At 36.4% G+C, this 25,103-nt stretch overlaps 1 protein-coding gene across 3 annotated transcripts in view; it reads left to right on the top strand.

Moving 5' to 3' along the window:
* Nucleotides 1-25,103, top strand: part of Erbb4 (erb-b2 receptor tyrosine kinase 4) — a 1,055,862-nt gene that overhangs the window by 869,490 nt on the left and 161,269 nt on the right. For all 3 annotated transcript variants that reach the window (XM_075951135.1, XM_075951137.1, XM_075951136.1), the window contains exon 20: nt 3,355-3,540. In XM_075951135.1, coding sequence (XP_075807250.1) covers nt 3,355-3,540 — 186 coding nt within the window. The remainder of the gene's footprint in view (nt 1-3,354; nt 3,541-25,103) is intronic.

Here is a 25,103-nt window from a genome sequence, read left to right as displayed (position 1 = left end):
CATATCTAATTTAATACTTAATTAATTATAATATTTAATCTGAGTGAATGTTTTGCTCAGTTGTTGGTGTGTTGTATATATTTTACATAGGTACACATGTATAATTTGGTGAAGAAACCTTCGGGTTTATATTATGAACACAACTAGTTAATACTACATTAAATAATATAATAATATTAAATTTAGCTGACCTTCATATTTGTAAAATAATTATAACTGCATAGCTTTATTTCAAATGTTCACTCAAATACACAGTAAATGACAGTGAAATATTCTAACCTGTAGACACACATAGAGTCACACAAATTTTTCCATGAATTACCAGGTTCCTAGAGACAAACGGAAGGGTTAGTTGAAGGGTTCACTCCTCTTAGAAGACAGGAGGAAAACAGTGGCTTCAGCTACTGCCACAAAAGGCTTAAAACTAATCAGTTGTTTGAGACATGATTATCTGTGTTCTATGCTTCATCTTCTTTCCTAGAATTGTTTCTCTGACTGTTGTCCTGACAGTCACATCCAAAATCCTGTTTTGCCACTACACAATATAGAGGCAGATCTGTTACCTCAGTGTTCCTAAGTGAGCTTTGAAACAGTTCTGTTGGAATCAACTTCTCCCTCCATGAGTGTCTGTTTGTTGATACTACCTAAGCATTTGCTGTTGTGTGACATCAGTTGTTTCTCAGTTTCCTTCTGAAAAACTGGGTTTAATGTATTTGTTCTGCCATGTCATTATAAACAAAAACACAGAACAACTTTATTCTTTACTTTGATGTTTGAAAATTTTTAAAGACACAAAAATATTGAAGAATAATATCATAAACATTCTGTAATTTTGAATTAACTAGTAGCAATTTGTCATGTGTATGAATCCTTCATGAGTATGTGCATGTATTACACAAATATAAACATAGATACATAATCATCTTCTCCCTCTTTCTTTACCCCTATAAACCATTGGACTGCTTGCACAATCATCATAAAGAGTGATCGAGGAATATTCTTGAATATTGCACTATACTAAAGCTATTCTGAAATATTCAAGATGAACATAATATTATTTAATATATAGTCTATGTGTTACATATATGGTTATCTCAATAATATTCTATGTCTTGCATTTTTCCAGTCTAAGAATAAGACATATCACAGAGTTCCTTCAAACTAGAAAAGGGTTAACACACATAAAAATTCAGAGACTTACAGCATGAACAATGCCTGAACAGATCCAAGCCAAATGACGTCCCAGGACAGAGAGGCGACAAGACATGAACTACCATCTCCATTTCCAAGTGTCACCTTCTCATAAAGGAAAAACTAGTTCTCTTAATGGAATCTCACTGGGTATACAAGCCACTCTTGAGGTCAGGCCCTATGCCCAGCAGTAGAAGGACAACACAAAACCTACTCAGTGGTATTTTTGTCTCCATAATGCTTTGCTTGGGCTCCATTTTTTTGTTTGCTTGTTGCTGCTTTTGCTTTTTTAAAATTTGTTTCTTGAGACAGTTTCTCTATGTAGAATTGGCTGTCCTGGAACTCAGTCTGTAGCCTCAAACTTACAGAGATTTACCTGCTCTGCTTCTTGAGTGCTGGGATTAAAGGCGTGAACCACTATCACCTGGATCCAATTTTGAGCTCTATAGATTGTGTGTGTGTTTCAGCATGTGTGTGAGTTTCTTGTGCTTTTTCTTTTTCTGTTTGCTTTGATTTATTCTTTGTTTATTCTTTTATTTGCCGTTGGTTTTCTAAAAAAAGAAAGAAAAAATGCAGAGTTGACTGGATGGTGAATAGTGTAGGATCTTGGAGGAGATGAGAAAGAAGAAACTGAGCAGAATATATTGTAAGAAAAGAAAATATTATTGATGTGAAAGAACTTATATAAAATAATGAGCCAAAGACCCAGCCTTGATTTATTTCTGTAATAAATTTTAGCTTGACCCATCTCACCAATTTTTCGTATCCCCTGTAATATTGATGTTTTTATTCATCTGTTTGTTGGTTTGTTTGTTTGAGCCAGGATTTCTCTGTATTGGCTGGCTGGCCTGGAACTTGAGTTGTAGACCAATCTGGCCTTGAAATCAGGGTTGCACCTGGTCCTGCCTCCTGAATACTGGGGTCTAAGGCATGCACACTATGCCTGGGATGATACTAAAATTTTTAATTTTTTCATGCATGTTTTGATCCATTGTGTCCTAACTTTTGATAGTATTGTATCCTGCTTTGTTGGATTATTTTTAACTAATGTTAAAAATTACTGACAAGAATATTATGTTTCTGATAGTATGTGGCTTTGTAAAACCAAAGGTTTATTATGATTTTCATAGGAGTAGAATATTCTTTTATTTACTTTGTTCCATAAAGGAACACATCAAACATTAAAGAAAAAGAATATTCTTTATGGCGATGTGTTGATATTCGTAATATCTTTAGAAGCTAATTATAGAATGTACTATATACTACCATATGGATGTATTTTCTTCTTCTTTGATAGAATATCAATATGAAATAAAATGGGACTTGGTTTTCATTTCATCAAATAAAGAAATTGATCCAGATAATTTTTTTTTTCAATTTCACTTAGTTCTCAAACTCTATAAGTCTATGAGTGAGCCATCTCTTTAATTTTTTTTTTAAAAATGAAATATATTTGAGTAAGCATAAAATAATGGAGCAAAAAACCTTAAAATTGTCATTCTTTTTTATAAACCAACATTAAACATACTGACTACAATTATTTATTTGCAGCTTTAGAATTTATATATCTCAGTTACATATACTAACTCAAAATAATGGATAAGTTTTCAGGGTCACCTTATTGCTCTTGAGAGTAACACATTTGTATAGTTATGTTCTAGAGATTGGATTAAAAAGTAAAGTGTCTGGTGTAGTGTTCATTTTAACAAAATTGGAAGAAAATAAAATATTATTTTTGCTAATTTTATAAAAAGTAAATATATAGGTTCTGATCTATTAGATAGGCATTCTATCCCTGAATCGCTCACTTTGTAGTGTTTGTTGCTTAGTTTTATTTCATTATATCAGTCTAGGAATGAAATTATTTACTAAATATATTTACATTATTAATTGAGTCTACTGAGGACTTTCTTTGTAACTGGGTCCCACTATGTAACCCTACCTGGCCTAGAACTCAGTATATATGATAAACAGGTCTTATGTTTACAGAGCTTCACTCATACCTGCTTCCTGAGTACTGGAAAAAAAAGGCATATGCACTATATTTGGCTCACATTTTAAAATTCACTACACACCTTTCATCCAATGTAAGGATTTAAAATGCTAGGAATATGGAGTTGAAATGATGATATATGGCTTTTGTTGTTGTTGTTGTTGCTGCAGGAAGCCCTGATCATGGCAAGCATGGACCACCCACACCTAGTTCGCCTACTGGGAGTGTGCCTAAGCCCCACGATCCAGCTGGTTACCCAGCTGATGCCCCATGGCTGCCTGCTGGACTATGTCCATGAACACAAGGATAACATAGGATCACAGCTGCTGTTGAACTGGTGTGTCCAGATTGCTAAGGTAAGTGCTGTCATTTGCTGTGAAAATGATATATGGGAGTTTATCTCCTGATCTAGAAGAATCTGATGATTGAAATTATGCCATGACTTTTAAGCTTTTAATATCAATAAATTCTATTGCTATGTTAAATGACATATTATTGTAAGTACTTCAATGTAGACAATGGGTTGAGCATATAATCTATTCATATATATTTTGTGGATTATTTTTCTAAGGTATCAATATTAGATTGACTAGGTGCCAAAACACAGCACACTAGTCAGGAGGAATAATTGTTGTGCTGGACTTGTTTGTCATTTTAAAAAAGGTAGTCAAGTTTACAAACAAAACCCAGAAAGTAAAGATTCAGTGTCATAACTGTTAAGCTTTATTTGGTGTTATTAAAATAGTCTATAGAATTATCAGCATTGTAAATGATAGCCTCAGTACTAAGCACCTCTATACAAGGAGTCATTGCACCTGTCACTTCACAGCCTTAAGTTTTGTTGCTTCTGTTGCTGCATCTGGGAACCCACTGTTGAGTATAGGCCAAGATTCTTCATAATTCTGAGACCTTTCTCAGAACTGTGAGAGTTTGTTTTTCTGTTTTGTTTCTGGCGCTCTGCTAATATGCAATTTAATCAGCAGAAAATTCCCTGGTCTTCCATGTTGGATTATAAACCTCTGGTTTTAGTGGAGGGGGTAATTGCCAAGCAGTGTCCATCAGTGGTGGGGCTGGAGAGACAGCTCAACTGTTAAGAGCCCTGGCTGCTCTTCTGAGGACCTGGGTTGCATTTCCAGCACCCACACGGCTACTCACGTTTATAACTCCAGTTCCAGTAGATCTGTTACTCTCTTCTGGCCTGTGCGAACACTGCATGCATTTGGGCAACAGACATACATGCAGACAAAATACTTGGAAATATAAAATATTAAATATTGAAAGGAAAAGAGTCACTACTCCTCACGATTATGTGTGTGTGTGTGTGTGTGTGCACATATATATTTTCAGCCATCCTGATCCCTATCAGTCACTTTTCCATAGATGCAACCAAAATACTTGAGAAAAAAAGAAAACTTTTAAAAAGGAAAGACATATTTTAACCAGCAGTTTCCGAGATTCTGCAGTCGTTGGTTCTATGGTTTCTGGGCCAGTTCTATATTGGAGGTTGAGTGGTGGTAGGAGCATTTGCAAGAGGAGGCTCTTCACCTCATGATGGACAGGAAGCGGTGAGATAAAGGCACTAGAGACCAGGTGTAGCGTTAAAGATATGCACTGAACGGTTGACTTTCTCTAGGTGACCCAACCCCCTTAGGTTTCAATAACTTTCAACATGGAATCAGCTGGAGACCAAGGATTCAGCACACAAGCCCCTAAGGGGCATTTCATAGTCTAATTAGCATCTTTCAAGGAGATTTTAAGATTAGATTTTTTTTTTCAAAAAAGTGATAGAATTAAAAGACATGCTATTCCTTTAATGATTAAAATTAATTCATGATTTGTTTAACTGTTGCAAGTAAGGTTTCCATTGCTGTGATAAAGCACCCTGGCTAACAATTTTGGGAAGAAAGGGTTTGCTTCACGACACAACTTATACGTCCCTCACTGAGGACACAAGGGTGGCTACCTAGAGGGGGGCACTGGAGCAGGGACCATGAATGAGGCTGCGTTTTCCATCATTCCTGTCATTCCTCCTGGATTCCGCAGTTGGCTTTCTTAGACAGCACAGGACCACCTATCCATGAGTGAAACCACTCACAGTGATCTTCACTCCCGCCCATCAACCATCAATCAAGAAAATATCCTACAGACTATTGCACCAACCAGCTGCTCATGATAGTTTTCTCTGTTGAGGTTTCTTCTTCTCAAATGACTCTAGCAAGAGTCAAATTGGCATAAAACCAGCCAAAACACTTAACCCACACACTTTAGATTCAGTTTTGATGACAGATCCTTTCACTAATATTTTTTCTGATAATTGATTCCAGCAGATATGTCTCCTGAGAGAACTTGCATACTTCAGAAGTTGCATGATTTTTAGACAAGTTTAGAAATTACACAATTGATTTTTGTTTACCATTCTTTGTTTATCTCATTATGATTTTTTAATCTTCTTTCTGTTTGTTTATTTTATTTTATTTTTTGGTTTTTTAAGACAGGGTTTCTCTGTAGCTCTGGAGCCTGTCCTCGAACTCACTGTGTAGACCAGGCTGGCCTCGAACTCACAGAGATCCACCTGCCTCTGACTCCAAGTGCTGTAATTTTAAGGCATATGCCACCATAGCCCAGCTTATCCAATTGCTTTTTATGTGCATATAATGTTTCTAATTAAAGCTAATGAAGTCTGATTTTCTGTCTTCTATGAGAAATGGTATTTGAGCTTTTCTTCAGTTTTCTTTGTGGAGTGAGTTGGCGGGAGGAGAAACAGAAGGAAGGCATACCTCTCTTGATTTAAGATAATTGGGAAGGAAATTACAGTTCTGGCTGAAAAAAATCCATTCCTTCTCTGTCTGTACATAGACGTTATCTTCCCAAGAATTAATTGTATACAATAACAATGACTTTATTTTCATTCTTTACTCTTTTCCATTTTTTTCCAACACAAACTACATGAAGTGACAGGAGACTAACTTCTCTTTGATCCAGCCATTTAATTTTATATGAATAAAAATGAACTTCAAGTCTGGAGGTCTGATACAAGTAAACGCTCACACTGGTGTTTGACACTTCTGAGGTCTTTCATTTAAGACCAAATGTCATGTGCATACAATACCTCATTCATTGCCTATGTGTACACACTACCACATCAGACCATCACAGCCTGCTGTTACACTTAATGTGTTAATGACAATGAAAATCATTTAGAAGTTTATGAATAGCAGTTGAGTGAGTAGTGCTTTCATTTTGTTGTGACAGAGAAACATATTTCATAAAGGCAAAATAAAAGACAAAAAAGTTAAATTACAATTCATAACATTGGTGTTACAACTAGGCTCTGCATCATAAAATGAAAATCCACAGTTAAAAGTTGAAACGGAGATTTATTTTATAGCCATTTGTGCATAAAAGGGATGCTAGCTTATAATTTCTTATCTTTACTGACATTATTTAAGTGGGAATACATATATTCAAATGAAGTGACATCTTTGAAGACAATCAGAAGTATGATTCTAGTTCAGTAGGAAAATTTAGGTCAGAGTACAGACCTCTAGGGATGCTTCAGATTCGCCATAAACTAGGCTAATGGTGAAAACTGATTTTCACAATACGGACGTCCTCAGTTATGTCACAGATACCCACTGCTCAATGTTTTCTCACTACAGTGACTTTTGGCCTCTGTGTATTTCAGATTCATATCACTTAGTTAGATATTTGAGAGTTGGCTCTCAGTGGGTGATTATCTGCAGTGCTTGTCTAGTCAGGAGGAAGTCATGATTTTATTACTTAAGAAAACACACATTAAGTATATTCAGGGTGTCCCACTCTTTTTAGAGAACTAACAGGGTGCATATAGATATAGAAAGAGTTTTATTAGGAATGACCTTTTGTGATATTACAGAATGATGAGAACCCTAGATATACAAAGACCCAGTTCTACAGTTCTGGTCCCAATTCAACGATCTGAGACCCCGTGTATGCGTTCATTCCAACCAAAACCCTGAGACATCAAAGTCATAAAAAAGTCTATGCTTCAGGTCAAATCCAAGTTTGTGTGCAGGAGAAAATGAATTACTCAATTCAAAGGCAAAGGAGACTGTCCCTTCTCAGAAGTCCGGCTTTTTCTTTTCCCCAAATCTATACCTGACTAGACTCACCCCCTTCCTCCCTGAAAAAATTAGGTTTGTCGATGTGTTTTCCTCAGTCTACTGAATCAAATGTCAATCACCTTCAGTATTGCTAACAGACACATTAAGATCATGTTTAACAAAGTGTCTGAGCACCTCCTAGATGAGATAAACTGACATATTTACTTTACCATCATGCTGAGCTATGAAGGAGCCCTTGTTATACACCACGCAAGAAGGCTGACATAGTAACCAAGAAAACAAAAAGTACTTTTCTTCCTACTGAGAAATGAGAGGTAACACTTTTCAGTGGTTATTGTGACAGAATTTAGAAGGAAGGAGCTTTTATTCTCTCTATTTTACTGCCTCCACCTGTCATCTCCAATAACTTAGACAAACTAGAAACAGCTTTAATCTGTTTTCTCTAGAGTCAAATGGATAAAATTTTGATGCTATTGTGATGTTTAATTGTGTGATATATCACATATGCATACTAAGAGAACTTTCATGCTTTATATATGTCATATATTAGTAAAACAATGTTATTTAAAATGTAATATCATGATCCTTTAAAACTTTAAAATTCCTACCTCCAATAAAATACTTCCTCCCATAATACCACACTTCCTAACCCCCCCCCTTCAAACATTTCCACCAAGTACTAAATAATCAAAAGCCCAAGACTATTAGGGAACTCTCATTCAAGACTCTGTATAGGGATAGAGGGGAATGAAAGTACACAATTGACGGCGTGTGTTTTCTCTTATGAGCCTCAGAAAAATAGAGCCTTTCTTTATCACATCTATATGTCTAGACTCTGTGTGTGTTTCTCAAAAAGAAAGAAAAGAAAAAATGAAGGAAAGAGAAAGAGAAGGAACAAAAGAAAGGAGGAAAAGAAGAAAGAAAAAAAGAAAGACCTCCTAATACATCATTGAAATAGAATTACTGACCCATTTGCATAGCTATGCACAAACCCAGAGTATTTGCTCCAAATTTATTGCAGTATGATTGATTATTAAAAATTTAATACATTGGGGCTGGAGAGATGGCTCAGAGGTTAAGGACACTGACTGTTCTTCCAGAGGTCCTGAGTTCAATTCCCAGCAACCACATGGTGGCTCACAACCATCTAAAATGAGATCTGGTGCCCTCTTCTGGCATGCAGGCATACATGGAGGCAGAACACTGTATTGTATATGTAATAAATAAAATCTAAAAAAAATTAATACATTTTGTGTGATGCTTAGAAATAAAGATGTAGTGAAATAACTATTGTTAAGCCTAGTAGCATATTCTTCATCTCACCGAGCTACCATTCTCAGTACATGGGTAGTGAGATCCATTTTATTCTTTTGTGAGGTGGAAATCATGCAACTCAGTGCTTGAACTTGGATGTGCACACATGTTATTTAAAAATAACTAAAGTGTTCTTTCAAACAAGGCATCTAAACAAGTTCCTAATTTTGTATATGGGCTTAGGTTTTGTAACCAATAAAAAAGCTACTATCAAATATGAAAAAAATAAATTCAGTTTTTCAAACAACAGAACTTAAGTGAGATTTATCTCCTGAGTGCTGGGAGAAGCCTTTAGAGGTTTCCCCAGACATTCACAGTGAAGAAATCCTTTCTAGATATTAAACCCAGACTAGAAACATGGAAACTTTCCTATACATTCACAACAGAAAACACGGTGTGCTAATTGATATGTCACTAAAGCATTTTGCTGGGTGCACTAAAGAAAAGAAAAGCAAGGAAAAGTGAGACCCAAGGGACCCTAGTGAAGTGCTTGAGTCTTTGTCAGTACAGGAAACAGTGTCAGAAAGTCTTCTAGGGAAGAGATCTGAATTTTTCTTAAGATATGTCTGTTCAGTATGAAGTACTACTTCACCAGATTCTTCCTTCTGTCTGCCACCATGAAGGATGTTGAGATGCTTCATAGAAGCTGAGATCTCCTTACTAAGTGTCTCATGGGGACCAACTGTAAGACCTGTGACTGCCCCAGTGTTGGAAATGCCAGACCAGATGACAGGGGCCATTTAAGATACATTCTTCTTAGTGACAGAGAGTTCGGGGCTCCCCACACATCTTATTTAAATAAACCGACAGGCAATCCCACCCAAGCCTAGCTTCAGCAAGACTCCGGTCTCCTTGGATCATAGATGAAAAATTGCTACACTGTTAGCATTAAATGTGAGGTCTAAAGTATGAGATCGTATGCCTTTTGAGATAATTTTGTATAATATAATGAACTTTTTTGCCTATAGAATTTTAGATGAGTCAGATGGCTTACTTTCTGTTTTTCAAATACTTTTTAAAGCCTCCCCTCTACAAGAACAATATCCTTTCTCCATCTTTGTGTAAAATTGTCTCGCAACATTACCATCTCCCAAGCTGATGATAAAGCTCCTGGCTGGATTTGAATCATGTTTATCCCCTCCCTGAAATAATCGCTTGCTTTTTATTTATGTCTCGAATTCTCATTGCCTTAAAGGAGGATGGTATAAGAAGGGAAATTAGGGCTGAGAGAGACTCTCAATACTACCAATGAAAACGGAGTTTATGGGGGCAGTTTCTGGAGCACAGGTCCCAGACTTCCACTGGGGGCTTAATTATTTCCCGAGGTTTGCATGCAATATGAAGTTTTCTCACTTAGCAAAGTCATTTAGGCCTTTTCCACATCTAGCCTATAGGATAGTAAGCTTCCCCTTTGGTTTGCCTGTGGCATTATCGGGCCTGCTGAGTGATTCTAATTCAGTTTGTAAGTTCCTCTTTTCTGTAAACAGCAAAGGTTTTCATTTAGTCACTATACACATGCAGAAACTTCCTTTCTCTGAAGTTATTATGCTTTAGCTGGTAGTTTTAATATACTTTCTTTTTTTATTCTTGTTTATATAGAGAGAGAGAAAGTGAAAACTATCCCATCCAAATGGATTAAATTACACTTCATGTGTGTAAAACGTTCACAATTACATCTATTAGTCATGATTATGTGAGGCTTGGTATCTTGGCAGATTTGAGGAACAGTGTGATTTTCTCAAATGCAGAATCAAAGTAGCAGGGCTGGCATATTCAGTTTACTGCCCCCCTGGGGTGTTTGTTTGCAGTGCTGTAGAGGTAGGTGGGGGTTTCAGCACTGCTCTCTTGGTAAGGTGTGAAATATATTCATGTTCATTCAGATGTATGTATGCAGTGCCGCTTTCCCAAGACACTTACAGTAATTTGGCAAGATGAGACTAGCATTTTCCGCAGATAATGGAAACAAAGGATAAAACACAGTGATTTTTCTAGAAACCAAAACTCACAGAGGAACTAGAGACTAATCACTTTTTTCTTAGTTGCATAATTGACCTGGCCACGTCCCTCCTGAATCAACTGCTGTAGGAAGTTAAATGAATATATTTTTTTTAACTTTGAAATAATTATAGATTAATAGAAAGTAAAAAAAAATCTGTTTGTTTCTCAGTCAGTTCCTTGATGAATTATAGAATACTTTTAAGAATATAAAAATTGTATGGATGAGAGCTTCCTTGGACCTCGTGAGTTTATTTGAATTCTTTCCTGTAGATGTAGTTCTGTGAAGACCGATCATGTGTACATTTATAAAACCACCACTCTATCCAGAAAACAAAGCTGCATTGTGACCTCATGACATTCTAGCACTTTTTAAAATGTTTTTCCCTACTTATTTTGAACCATTTTCTCATTGTATAGTTCAGGCTAGCCTTAAACTTATGTCAAGGTTCTGGCCTCAGCCCTCTCTCATTGCTTAGCTTTTAGGCATACATATTGTACCTCCCAACTTCCTTGTATTTAATGGCATCCAAGTTTTGACACAATCAACATTTGGGTAATGCCTTTTAAAACTATCTTCAGAATTTGGGCTTTGTATTTTTACATGACAGAATACTCTGGACTCTCAATTTTCCTGTAGTATTAGGAACTTAGCCATGTTTCTTCACAAGATATCCTCGATCAATTGACACAAACATATTACAGGATGGTGCCTATGAAGAAGAACCTGAATGTCTTGTTATGGGACCTAAGAGGAATGCAAGAGTTTATCTAGTTGCAATGGTTGGACTCTTACATATGCTTAACGGGGACATCCGTGTTCTTTCTGTACCCTCTAGTGACCACAAGGATGTGGTTTAGCAGATCTCTGTCTGCAAAAAAACAACAGTTCAGTGATATCCAAAGGGCAAGGAAGGAAATTGGAATATACACACTCATGGCCTGAGAATGAGAACAAACAGTAAATTATCAATGCCAAGCTTCTTTTGAATGAAAGCTCAGAAATTTAGACTAATCCCATTCAGTATCATATGACCAAAATTTATTTTTTTTAGGGTATCTATGTGCCTGTATACATATATACATACCTGGGTGTGCTATCATATACATCTTAAATATTAATATATGTAGGAGGAATATATGTTTTGAATATAGGTTAGTTATATGTACTCAAAATTCTACAACATCCAATTAACCTTCTTCATGTTAAAAGGAGCATAGGATATTAAGAACAATAACTGTCATGGTGGGAAGTCGTAGGCTGCACAATGTTTGTACAAAATTTCACTTTCCATCATTTAAACATGATGGATTACAATGTGCTTGTTGGCAACAGTTCATTACTTTTCATCAGCCTAAGGTGAGAGACGAGCAGATATATGTGTAGTAGAAAGGAAGGGTGAGTTGAGCGATTATGAGCATATGAAAAAGTGCAGCTGAGGGTCAAGGATTTTATCCTTCATTAAGGAGCCTCTGCCCAAGCTCAGTCTCTGCTCGTCCCAAAGTGAACAAAGGATGCACTTAATGGCAGTCATCTGTCAGCCCGCCACAGTTCAAGCTTCAAGCTCCTGCTATTCCCTGTGCTCCATGCCTTGACAAGGCTAATTGCATAATGACAATACTACATCACCCACTCGTGGTGCATCATCCACACTGGCAGGGCCCAGAACCAGGAACTCTGATGAGTATTGCCCCAAGCAAGCACATTAGCACAGGACAGTTTACTAATGGGATTGCTCTATTGAAAACTGCAATGCACAAGGTGGAAGCCAAAGATGTTGTGCTAAACTCCTTTGTAGTTAAAATTCATATGGAATTAAGTCCTCAAAGTAGAATTATTTTGTATTTTAAATAAAAAAAATGTTTCCTAACCTTTATTTTTTTAACTTTTGTGTGTGTTTTAACATTTACCAACATTTTCTACTAAAAGTGAATTAGAACTTGTTCTCCAAGAATCCATTAAATGCTAAACAAAAGAATATTTTTAAGTCAGTTTTTCTACACAAGTTTCAGAATTTCCATTAAAATTCTGGCAAATATGTGTGGTCTCCTTCTGTGATATCAGTCTTTTCTTACTCTGGGAACATCTGGAAGCAAAGGCAATACTCGCTGACAATTCAATTATATGTATGTTATGTATAATTGTTATGGCTGCTCCTCTACTTTCCTATACTAAAAATATATATGGTGAGTCCAGCTACTAACTTTCTACTTTGAGATCTTAGATGTCACATTTTTAAAAGATGGTGTATCAACTTAGAGCTTTTGCTGAGCAACTACTTAGTTTCTATTAAAAAGTTAGAAGAATACAGGGGTCGTGTTGAATGTGAACAACTTCTACAAACTGAATGTTCTTTGGAGAAAATTCAATACATCTCTAAAAATGAGTTCCACCTAGTCCCTGATACATACACAGCCTTGACCAATACTAATCAGGGCAGGTTGCCTTGTAATAATCTGGTTTTAGTAGATTCACAGTAACAAGGCCTATCACTAGCACTAAGGGAAGGTAGTTACCCTCATTTCTATTTAACCAAGTATTGTTTGTAGAGCAGGAACAATCATGTATGAATAAAGCTAGCTAATATTTGATGTGAAGTTATGTGTGACATTTCATTCATGGAATGCCCACTATTAATTCTCAACACAAAGTGACATTTAGCCTAACAGAGTGCTTCATGGAGTTTGCCAGTCAATATTGGTGCTTGCTATTATTACTATTTCTATCCCCTTTGTTGATATTCTGCACATTGTACAGAAAAATACTATGACTTTAGGAAACCATACCCAATGTCACACAACTAATGAGCATGGAGCTTTGTGATTTTGCCACAGTTTTTTTTTTTTCAGCATCATCTGAGAATTTTCACATGATGCTTTTCTTTTGGTGATTTGATTGCATAGCACTAGGCATGGGATAATATAGCAACTTCAAATTGACTGTACTCAACTGGATTCCTAAAGTAGGAAATGGTACTGGCTTATAATCATCATTGATAAAATTTGAAATATAAAGATTTACATACATCACTTACCTTACACTAAATGTGTGTGTAGAAGGAGGGAGAACACAGTTTATGCTTAACAGTGGCATGGTTTGGAAACTTCTAGAACCACTTTCTTCATTTTTTTTTTGTTTTTGTTCTCTTAGGCAAAATTTCTATAGAACATTCTTAAACAAGGGTGAGTCACTGCCAAACTTGAAAACATAGCAGTATAGTCCACCTTGCTTGGGGACTCTCATCCTATGAAATGAAGCTTATACCTGGTGGGTCCTTAAAGGACAGAAGTTTCTGCATGCTTCTTCTCCTTTTACAGGTACCCATGATCTTATTTACAGGTGCCTAGAGGCACCTGGTCACAAATCTCTCGCATTCCCATCAATCATTGAGGAGGAAACCATGGAAAACCCCTCTTTTTTCCTTAACTTAAATTCCCCAGAAGACCGCCTTAGAGAAACTTTATTGGAAACTTGTTCTAAATAAGATTCAAGATATTACAGTAGCACCTGCTAGAATCTGTCAACATTTCCATTATAAGCCCATAGTCCCCAGGTTTATTACTTGGCTGTAATTTTTTTTCCTGTGGACTATGATACAAAAACCCAGAAGTTCAGCCCAGAGCAATTTTTATTATTGTTGCTCAAATATTGAAATTTTCCAACTTATGATTGTCTTTTCAATGCCATGTAAGTCAAGTACTTTGGGGGACACCCGTCCATTCCATATCCTTTATAAAACGCAGTAAAAACAATTTATTCCTCTCAAGAAACAAAGAAAGAGGTAACTGGAATATCAAGACTTAAAGGGGAAATTGTGAAAGCCCATGCGGATTTGTTTCATATTATTTGGTGGTTAATTTGATATATAGATTGAAATTTTTAATATTCCTATAATAAGTTTTTGAGAAATTGGTACCATATGGATTAAAAACAAACTGAACTGTAGACAAGGGAGACTTACAATGATGATTAAAATGCAACTCAGCAAAGAGTGTTCTCAAGTTGACTGACGCTGCTGCTGCTGCAAAGATGGAGTCCTGGATTGTGAGTTTGTTTATTTGTTTTTGTGATTTGTTTTCCTAACTGATGACTGCAGTGGGAAAATCTAACAAACAATTTATAAATTAAGAAACACTTTAATGACTATTAGTATGGGGAATTTTATCTGCAAACCAGCCCCAATTGCAATGTAATAATTAAATTTCTTGTCAATAGAAATTGCTATATTGGTAGTTCTAAATGTTCTTATCTTTAAAGAACATAGAAGCTGAACAGGAAAAATATATATTGCCTTATTCTGCAGCTTATTTTCTCAACATTCTGAATGAGAGATGTTTACAAAGAGAATATTACATGAGGTATATTTTTCCCTGTTGAGATTACATGATTCTAGAAATATTTACTCAATGTCTGATACAGTAGATAAATTTGATTATTTCCATGGATTTTAACACACAAAGACAAACACTCCTGATTGAATGCTGGTCACTAATAATATATTCTTGAATATATAGAAGGGAAGATTTATTTTAAATATTGTGGGCGATGGGGAAAAACTAGGCAGAATTAATGTTGCTTCAGTGTCCAATCTTGGTGGAAGCTTGTCAGGTCACCTTCCCAGTTCTGCAATGTGGCTGGAACAAGACGCAGAAGTTCTGGCCATCCTTTGACTTGACTCCCACCTTTCCCAAGGAATAAAGGAAGCAGAAAGCCAAGAGATATATAAGAAGGAGATGGGTATGGGATCTATAAGGTTTTATATTCTGGTGCCAAGGAAGTGAACTTATGTGTTTCACTGGCAAGTCTTAATGTCAAATTTATGTTCTTTACAATTGGAAATTTGAAAGCAGATTTGAGGCATTACTCATCGATGATGCTACAGGATATAAGCAAAATTCAGAAGACAGTTGAACATGAGACATGCGCATCTAAATGCTTTTATTGTTTCTTTTTCTTACCATAGCATAGAACATAGGATACAGAATACAAAATATTGCATGGTAGGAAGATCACCTAGTAGCCTATTTGATAGTTTCTATGAGATAAAAACAATGGTCTCAATGGTATTTTTGTCTATGAGCATTAAACTTAGGAGAAAACAGGTTGTGATGGCTAGCTTTATATCAACTTGACAAAAGTTAAAGAAATATTTGGGAAGAGAGAATCTCAAATGACGAAATGCCTCCATAAAGTTGGTCTCATAGGCAAGGGTCTCATGCATTTTCTTGATTGATGATTTATTTGGGCATGCCCACCCCCTAAGTAGGTGGTCCTGGGTGCTATAAGAAAGCACGAGGGGCAAGCTATGAGCAGCAAACTAGAGGTATCATCCTCCAAGGCCTTTGTATCAGCTCCTCTCCCCAGATTCCGGCCCTGAATTTCCCCTGATGGACTATGAAGTGGAACCCTAAGATGAAATACTGCTCTTCCTCCTGAAGTTCCTTTTGGTCATGGTGTTGTATCATAACAAAAGAAAATAATACTAATTGGGAGTTCTTCCAATAATATAGTTATAAATACAAAATTATGACTAGTGCTTAAAATGAATGGCAAGTATTCTAGTTAACATCTAATATACAGTTAGCAGACTCCCAAAATAAAGGGCCCTTGCTAGGTTTCTTTAGCTTCTATTTCTTTTTTTTTAAAAAAAAAATCCAATGTTTATTGAATAAATGAATGAAGTGTAAACACCCTAAGTTCAGATAGCTTGTATTATCCATTTTAATCCAACTATATACATAACAATGAAAGACCTCAGTAATACTTAGAATAATTATCAACAATTTTAGTATAAATAATATACCCTTTACCCTATTATGAAACCTCCTGAGATCATCTCGAAATATTTGAGTCAAAAGACAAAGTGCAAACAAACCCTCAGACATTTCTAATACTTCATTATTGGTAGTATACTTTTAAAAAGAACTGGATTCTCCCATTCTTTTCTGTTCCCTTGCTATAAGACTATAATTTTAACTTAGTATACAACCATTTGGAAGAAAACCAAGCAATTAACATTTGGTCAAGGATATACCAATGAAAATGGCAAGCCAACTTGCAAAGCATAGTGCTAGGATGGATGTCTTCTTCCCCTTTCTTTGTCTTAGCTTTTATTTCTATAAAGTATTTCTGAATTGAGCTTCTTGATAAATTATTTCTCTTAGGATAAAAAAATGTTCCTTGTGTGTGTGTGTGTGTGTGTGTGTGTGTGTGTGTGTGTCTTTCTTTCCTTCTCTGTGTGTGTATGTGTGTGTGTGTGTCTTTGTGACTGTGTGTCTATGTGTCTTTCTCTCCTTTTCTGGCTCTGTGTGTTTCTCTCCCTCCTTTGCTTTCTGTCTCTGTTTGTGTTTCTCTGTCTCTCTCACCCTGTCTCTTGTTCCCTGTCCCCATGTATTTTCCTCTCCCCCTTCTCCTTACTCCATCCCTCCATTCTTATTTCCATCCACTGCTTTATGCCTCCTAGGTCATTTTCTGACATTTGTATAGCAGTATAAGAATCTAAATTTCCACTAAGTATGACACAGACACAAAAGAGACCTTAACATTTCATCTGAATTGGTTCCACTGAACTCAGTAGCTGTACAGAAAAGAGGGGATGAAATTTGCTTGTATTTGTATCAGAAGCAAAGAAGAGAACCCTTGCTCTTTCACTCTACAGTTACCACCAAGGACCAGGCCAGAAAAAAGCAGGAGTTTCTCTGGCCTGATGTAAAGAAAGAATGTCCAGAGAAGCCACCTAGCAGTGCTTCACTCTAACGCCCCAGCGGGCAGCACGGAGAAGCTGTTCCAGCAACCTGCAGGCCATGTGCTATGTTTGTCGTTTTGCCTGAGGCATTTGCCAATTATGTGTGCTATAAATGTGTGCAGATCTCTCTTCCATAGGAAAAAGCCAAAGACTTGAGGAACGCTTTCCGATGCTCATATTTATTAAAGAGAATGAAGAATTCCATGTGGAATGAAAGTCTAAACAGAATCCAAGAAAAATCAAAGGAATAGCAGCAATAGGATCCCCAGATTTTAAGAATGTGGCTGTTCTACATTCTATTTTGTTTTTTTTTCTAATTACCCTTTCTAAAACCCAGGCTCTTCATTTGCAGAATGGTAGCAATGCTACCTATTAACTGGTACAGTTGTAAATGTTAATGTACGTGTGTTAGTTAATGAATGTAAAGTAACTGATTGAGGTATAGTGGGTGCTTAATGATGTTTTTTACATAGTGAAAAATTAATTCATGAGCTCCACAATGGGAGCATGGATGAAAATGAACAAGCGGATAAAGAAAAGAAATTTAAAGCATGCATATGTAGAGGAAACAACAGCAGCTAAAAGCATTTGCCTTGATCCCACAAGATGAAGGTCTTACGAGGTACCAACATGCTGTGTTCTGTTAGGATGTCAGAATTCAAGCTCTTACAGAGACTTTTTCCCAAAAGATCAACTTTGATGTTTATTTTTCTGAGACTAAGGGACAGAGAGACACTGTAAGAACTATCTAGAACATTGAATGACAGATTGTATTTTGGATTAATGAGAAAATTAGTCAAAGCAAACTAATTGAACTACAGGTCATCATAAATAAATGCTAAGAAAATAGAAGACTATGGTGTTGGCCAGATCTTCAAAGATCTGGTCAGTAATGTACGATAGTCTATGAAGCCAAAAAAAAAATACATTGTAATACCTTCTTATTTTATTTTGAAAGGAGGGAAAGATTTAGATGTAAATACTTAGCTGTCTAAAATTAGGGACAGTTTAATTGATATATTTATTTCATGGTATATCAAGGCTCTGGTGTTATGCTAAAGATGTAGCATACATTGTCTGAGAATATACCTGCCTGGAAATTTTCATACTTTTAAAGAAAGAGAAATTCCTCTCCTCATGTTCTCTATCCCTCTTCTATGGAAAAGTGATGTTGATTTCTGGCACATAATCAGAAAAAAGTAAACAGAGAAAACTGACTTCTACCTCCCTCTGAAAATACAGCTATCTCATCACACATAAATTTAAATAATTATTAGAATAAATGGGTAATTTTTCTAATTTTTAATTTTTCAATTGACTGTTTTCAGGTTTAAATTCAATTTAAATGTTATCAGCATCCAATGCCACCCCTACTGTATCTGACATCTGCCTATGCTTGGAGCATTTCTTGAGATTTTAAACTACCTCTGTAAACAAGTTCTTCTTCTCCACCAGACTACAATTCTTTTTTAAGATAATAATTACATCATTTCCCCCTCCCACTTCCTCCCTCCAAATCCTCATTGATCACTGTCACTGCTGTTGTCACATGCATATATGTATACTTGTATGTATACATATTCCTAATACATACACACAGTCTTCTCCAGCTGTACAGTATTGCTTGTATGTGGACTCATAGGACTCCTAAAAGCCAGACACCATATATTACCCATGTGTATTTTGACCAGTCAACACAATGCTCACTAGAGAATGAAATCAGTACTCACTGATTATGGGATGTATATATAAGGCCACTTATGAGGGTATAGTGAGTATACGTGATGTAAGGGGGACAACACTGATGGATATAGACTCTTCCTAAAGGTACTGAAAACTCAAAGCTCATGATGAGCAAATGAGCTTGAACTGTTTACAAAGGCAATGCATTTTATGTGGGAAATATCACTAATAGGGATGAGATAAGAACGGAATAGGCATTTTTATGACTGTCAAGTATATGAAGATGCTCACTAGAAAATAGGCTACAGAAACAAGGACAAATGTGAAGACTGCCAAAAAAATCAAAAGTGGAATTATCACAAAGAATAAAATACAAACTTAATTGAAGCTATATTAAATCTGAAGAACTGTACAAGGAATTTTAAAAATTTTCAGCTTAAGGAAGAATAAATCCACTATTCTGAGACTTAACAAAACTTTTATAAAAATAATGGTCACCACCCCTCACATCCATCTTCTCCTTTCTTTTATCCTTTCCACCTCTAATGTACATATATTTATTTATGCGGAGGCTGGATATTCTAGTTGTGTTGTGCTCGTATCCAACGGGATCCTCCTTGCTGCAGCACAGTAAAGCAGAGGGCACGACACAGTGAGGAAGGAGAGTTGTCAAAATCTAAACCTCCTTTGCAAAGGCCACGAATCTCATCCTGATCTTATCACCTCCCAAAGACACTACCTCCAAATGCGAACATAGAAATTCAAAAACACATAAGCTGTAGGGGGACAAACTCATATCAAGGCATTCAAGTAGCTCCTTTGCCTGCTCCCTGGATGGTCCATGAGGCTTTTTCACCTGTGGCCTCACTGTCACCCCTACCGTAATCATCCCGTGAAAGCAGTGGCCTTTCTCCATTCCACCTGGTAACTTTCTCTTCCCATTTTTTCTTTATCCTAAATTTTCTCTTCTCTCTGACATATAAAATCTCCGTAAGGCACAAAGATTTATATTGATAGATGAAAGCATTGATATCTCCCTCAAAGAGGGGCAGATTCACAGATGAAAGATTGAAGGAGGCATATGAAATATGGTGCCAAAATCCTTACGTGTGGGGACAGAAACACTGTCTTAGGCTGTAACTCTATCTGTTCAGTTACTATTTCACAAAAGGAGTGTGCACTGTGCCACTGAACTTCACTCATAATGCCTGAATTTTCATGGAACTCAGGGGTTATTTTTTTAATGTAAATGGTCATTGAAATAACTATAGAAAAAGAAAATTAGGAAAATTTTTTAAAAATTGTCTTTGTATTACTATCCATTGCATGTTCATAAAATAAGAAATGAACAGTTATCTTGGCTTTTCTCCTTCCATTAGCTTAATTTTGGCCTGTACCTCAATTCATCCCCTATTTCTTTAGGTAGAGGAACGAAATTTAAAAACCACTGATGTGCTTTTAATGTTCAGCCAGACTCTAATCTTACTTTTGGAAGCTGTATTTACCTTAATATCATTGGAATGTAGTTAAGGGCAACACACATGCTTTGATCAATTTCTCTTTTTCTTTGGGGTAGAAATTATAGTAATGTAACAGCATGTGAAGACCTTAGTGGTCTCCTTTTGAGAGAAAGTGTTTTAAAACCAGGAGACTGAACTAGGAAAGTGGACAATTTAACATTTCATGCCTCTGATAAACTCTTTCCAAATTCTCTTATTCTTTGTGTTACCTCTTTCATTCCCAAACTACCTGATTCTAAGATGGTTTTCCTCTTAAATCTATTGTAAAAGATTCGCTTCTTGACTACGGGGAAGAGGGAATTTCAAGCAAGTAAAGAAATTTACAAGTTAGTCTAAATAACCTCAGAGACATGTGTACTTTACTCTCCAGTTTAAAAACATCATCAGAAGCCTTGCAGTAAATCAAAAAAAATATCCTTTACCATTTGGGAACTCAAAACATTTCTGTTTACACATTTGGGTACAGACAATTCAGTGGCTCATTAATTTCATTTTGCACTAATTTCAAGAGCAACTAAAAAAATAACTGAGCATATTGGCAGGTACCTATAATCCTAGAACTTAAGAGGCTGAAACAAGAAAATCGCTATTCAAAATAAGGTCTGTTCTGTCTCAAACATACCCAAGAACTGAGGATACAGATTGGCAATAGAGCCCGTAAATTCTAGCACATACTTAGCATACACATGCCCTCACTCCCATGACCAGCATCTTACATACACAAACAATGTTTGTGATATTTTATGAGACTGTTACACAGTATCTCATGTTTAAAATGTAATAAAATTATGTTTGCTGCCACCAAGAAATGGTGAATACTTTTGCCCAAAGTAATATGATTTTTTAACAGAGTTTTCTCTGCTTTACCTTGCTGAGTAAGAAGAATGGTGGAAAGAATTGTTATGTTGCATCATGAGCGGGGACATCTAATCATCACTTTTACGGACTTGTCAGAAACATGTGAGCCCCAAGAACTCATGGGGAGGTGCAGGCCCAAGCACAGAGTGTGGTCAGGTGCCTAGGCTGTCTGCCTCTGCACTTTCACTCCCATTCTTGGTGGCTTGGCTCTTCCTTGCATTGTCTCTCTTCTGCTTCCTCTTAACTTCCGTAACTGTGCAGTCCTTTTAGTTGGTTCTAAGCCCTCTTCCAGTACTTCAGGAGTCTTATGTGGCTTTTGTTGCTTCTTTCCAGATTTCTACATGGTCCAGCTATTCCCTTAGCCCTCTCTAGATTTCAGGGCACAGAGAGTTATGACACGTCTCCAAGAGTTTATCTTCTTGGAGTTAAACCTTCTGAGAAGCTGGAAAACTGTATCTTCCCCCAAGAGCTAGAATATGAAATGTCTGATGCCATGCTAGAAGGCCATATCATCTTGCAAAATTTAGAGTGTCTTTGTTTCCATACACTGTGGCCTCCATCTAGCAGTTTGGACAAAATAAATTATACTAAACTTTGAGTTCTTTTTGATGTAGACCCGGAAATGATTAAAATGTATGATGAAGAGTAATTTTATTATCAGGTTGAATGGATTGGTTCCTATAAATTCGCTAGAAACTTGAAATGGTTTTAGATTTGAACTGTAGCATTTGTTAGTTACTTTTCTTTGGCTACGATTAAATACCAGACAAAAAGTCACTGGCAGTAGAAGGCTTTTTTATGCTCACAACTGGAGGGAATATGATTCCACATAAAAGAAAGGGTGTGGTGGCAGGAATTTAGGGTCACATTTCATCGCTGGTAAAACAGCAAAGAACACATAGGAGTGAACAAACAAAACTCAAGCCTAGCCGCTAGCGACCCATTCTTCAGCAGGCTCCACCCCCTAAATATGATGCGCCTTATGAAAGGACTCCACAGTATGGGGACCAAAAATTCAGACACTTGAGCCTATGTGGGGTATTTCTCATTTAAGCCACAACACAGTTATTTTTCTTCTGGTGGACATGTTAATCTCTTCTCTAACGTGTTAAGAAAGAGAAGAATTACTTTTCAAATGATAGAAGTAAATAATTATTTAATATCATTTTGGAAATGATATTTTAGAAATATTAAGTGTAGCCTGAACCTCAGTGTGTGCTTTCTGCTCGCTTCTCCTGTATAATCTTGGTGGTCTTTAAAGAGGAAGAAAGTGAGCCTTGTGTCTCTTCAATAATATACACAGCCTTCGCAGATCCATAAATGCTACTTATGAATCCGTGTATTATCATAATGACCTTTCACACAGCTTCCTCCCTGGACACAAAGAGGAAGGCTTCTTCAAGGGATGTTTTCCTCACAATCCAGCATGCAGTTGTATGCTGCCCAAACAAGAGTATTCCATCTCCTGGCGTCGTGAAAAAAACATGTCAGTCTTTGTTAGTTTATTTCTTCATATTTTTATAAACTCAAATGCATTCTGATAATTTAACAACCTATACCTTATTTGCACTTTGTATGTAAACATGACATTTTTTAACCTCCTTCGGTGTAGCATAATAGCAACAGAGTCCCATTTTAGAGATTGGAAAGTAGAGCATGGATAGGATGAGTTTGCTTTGTTGTTACTCTTATCAGCTATTGGGCAGTGAAACCAGTAGCCTAAAATTCTTTACTCCAAGATCAGAGTGTATTTAAATATATGGCTGAGGACACCAATTTTGTATTTGAAAGAGATTAAAGCTTAAACGTGAGGAAGAGAATAAGATGCTGGTAGGAGTCCACTTTATATAGTTCAAAGAAGGCCTCACTTGTCAGGATCAAGCATATTTTACCATGAGCAAAGTATTTAATAGTAAGGTTATATTCTCAGAATACATAATTTCTTTTTTCTGTCACTGCTCTTATTAAGCCACAAAGGGAGCCATATACTATAGGTTTACAAAAGAGGCACTTAAAAAAATAAATGTGTCAAATTTTCCCTGCTGGAAGCAAAGGCTCTGTAACAATAAACTCGAGAACTGTTCGGTAACACACAGCCTCTCAAAGCTGAGAGCCCAGTTAGAAGGGGGTGTTTTCTGGAGCATGCTTAGATATGGTGTAAATTTCCCTGTTGATGGTAACAATAGAAAGACCAAGGTTAGTCTGTTAAATGCAATGCGAGTGGAAACCCGGCAGTTCCAAGTGGCTGCTGGCACAGTTTGAGGTGTCCTGCCAGCATTCAAACCCACAGGGTCATTTGGCAGTCAGGTGTCATTAGTCAACCCTCTCCTATCTCCCTCTTCCCATCTGTTTTCGTCTAGCCTATTTGTGTAAATTACCTCTCAGTATGCAGCGGGGCTTGAGCTCCTCATGTATTTTACTCCTACTTCTTTGTCCTTTCCATCCCCGACTGCTCATTTAGACTTAAACCAATCATTTGACCCAAAATTTAACATGAGAGGCAAGATAATGGCAGCAATTAATATTACTACCATTATGAAACATCCCTTATGACTATGGTAAAGAGACCACGAAGGTCTGTATAATAAATGTCAAAGATATGGCTTGCCAGTGGCCATTTCAGATCATGATGATTATCATCAGAAGCCAAAATGTAATGATGCCCTTTAAGAGGATGTCAAGCTTATGTAATTTTGTGTGGATTGCCTGCAATGTTAATAGACAAAGGAGATGTTTAAAGAGAGTGCTGTTGCTAGTGTGAAAATAGCAATACCTTTTGGAGAGGAGAGAGACAAAAAAAAATCCCTTTTTGTGTTCGCCCAATTAATTACCAGCATATGGAATGCCCCCATCTCTATTATTTCTTGGAATTAAATCAAATTGTAAACATATTTGTGAATCCTGTCACAGTGATACAAGAAAAAACACAAGCCTCGTCATCCATTATTCAATCCATACAAGAGTTGCATTGCAGATAAAAGGAGAGGAGCAACAATAATTGCTTATATGAAAGCCACTGATAACAAAGATTTCCTATTCCTATTAAAGACAATTTGCAAAGGGGAAGTGAGAATAAACTCTCCTGCAGGTACATTTTCTATAATAACAAATAGGCTGGAGTAACTGTTATGGAAAGGTAACATTGATATTTAAATCCTGTTTGCATGGAATCATAGAAAGGGTAATGTACTAAAAAAATCTCTTTATGAATCACTAAAATAATGATACTTGGCCATATTTGCTCCATTTGTCAAATACAGTTTTATGGTATGTGTAATCAAAGGCTTTAGCCCATAATTTTCAAGTCAGTATTATTTTTATATAAAAACAAATTCGGTAGAAAAGACAAAGTTATACATTGCTAATAATTAAGCTCAATGCTTTTTTATTTTAACGTACTTTAAAAGTTATCTATATTATAACCATCACTCAGAGTTATACTCTCTGAAATGTGTGCAAAGAGTAGACTAAACCGTATTCAAATACTGGCAGTGATAAGTAGCTTCCTGTCCCTTTCCTATCAATACCCATTCTTTTTTTTTTTTTTATTGCACATCACTCCTTTATTATACTGATCTGGAAAAGAAGATTTAGTATGCCCAAAACAAGTTCTGGACCCACATGGTAGGGTCAAGCAGCTGGAACATGATTCAGACAGTAAAGACAAAACCTTAGACATGATCAAGGGGCACTTCACCTC

Source organism: Microtus pennsylvanicus, chromosome 17, assembly GCF_037038515.1.
Source record: "Microtus pennsylvanicus isolate mMicPen1 chromosome 17, mMicPen1.hap1, whole genome shotgun sequence".
In the NCBI taxonomy this organism is placed as follows: Eukaryota; Metazoa; Chordata; class Mammalia; order Rodentia; family Cricetidae; genus Microtus; species Microtus pennsylvanicus.
The sequence above is the reverse complement of the archived record's forward strand: the minus strand, read 5'-3'. Positions and strand labels throughout refer to the sequence as shown.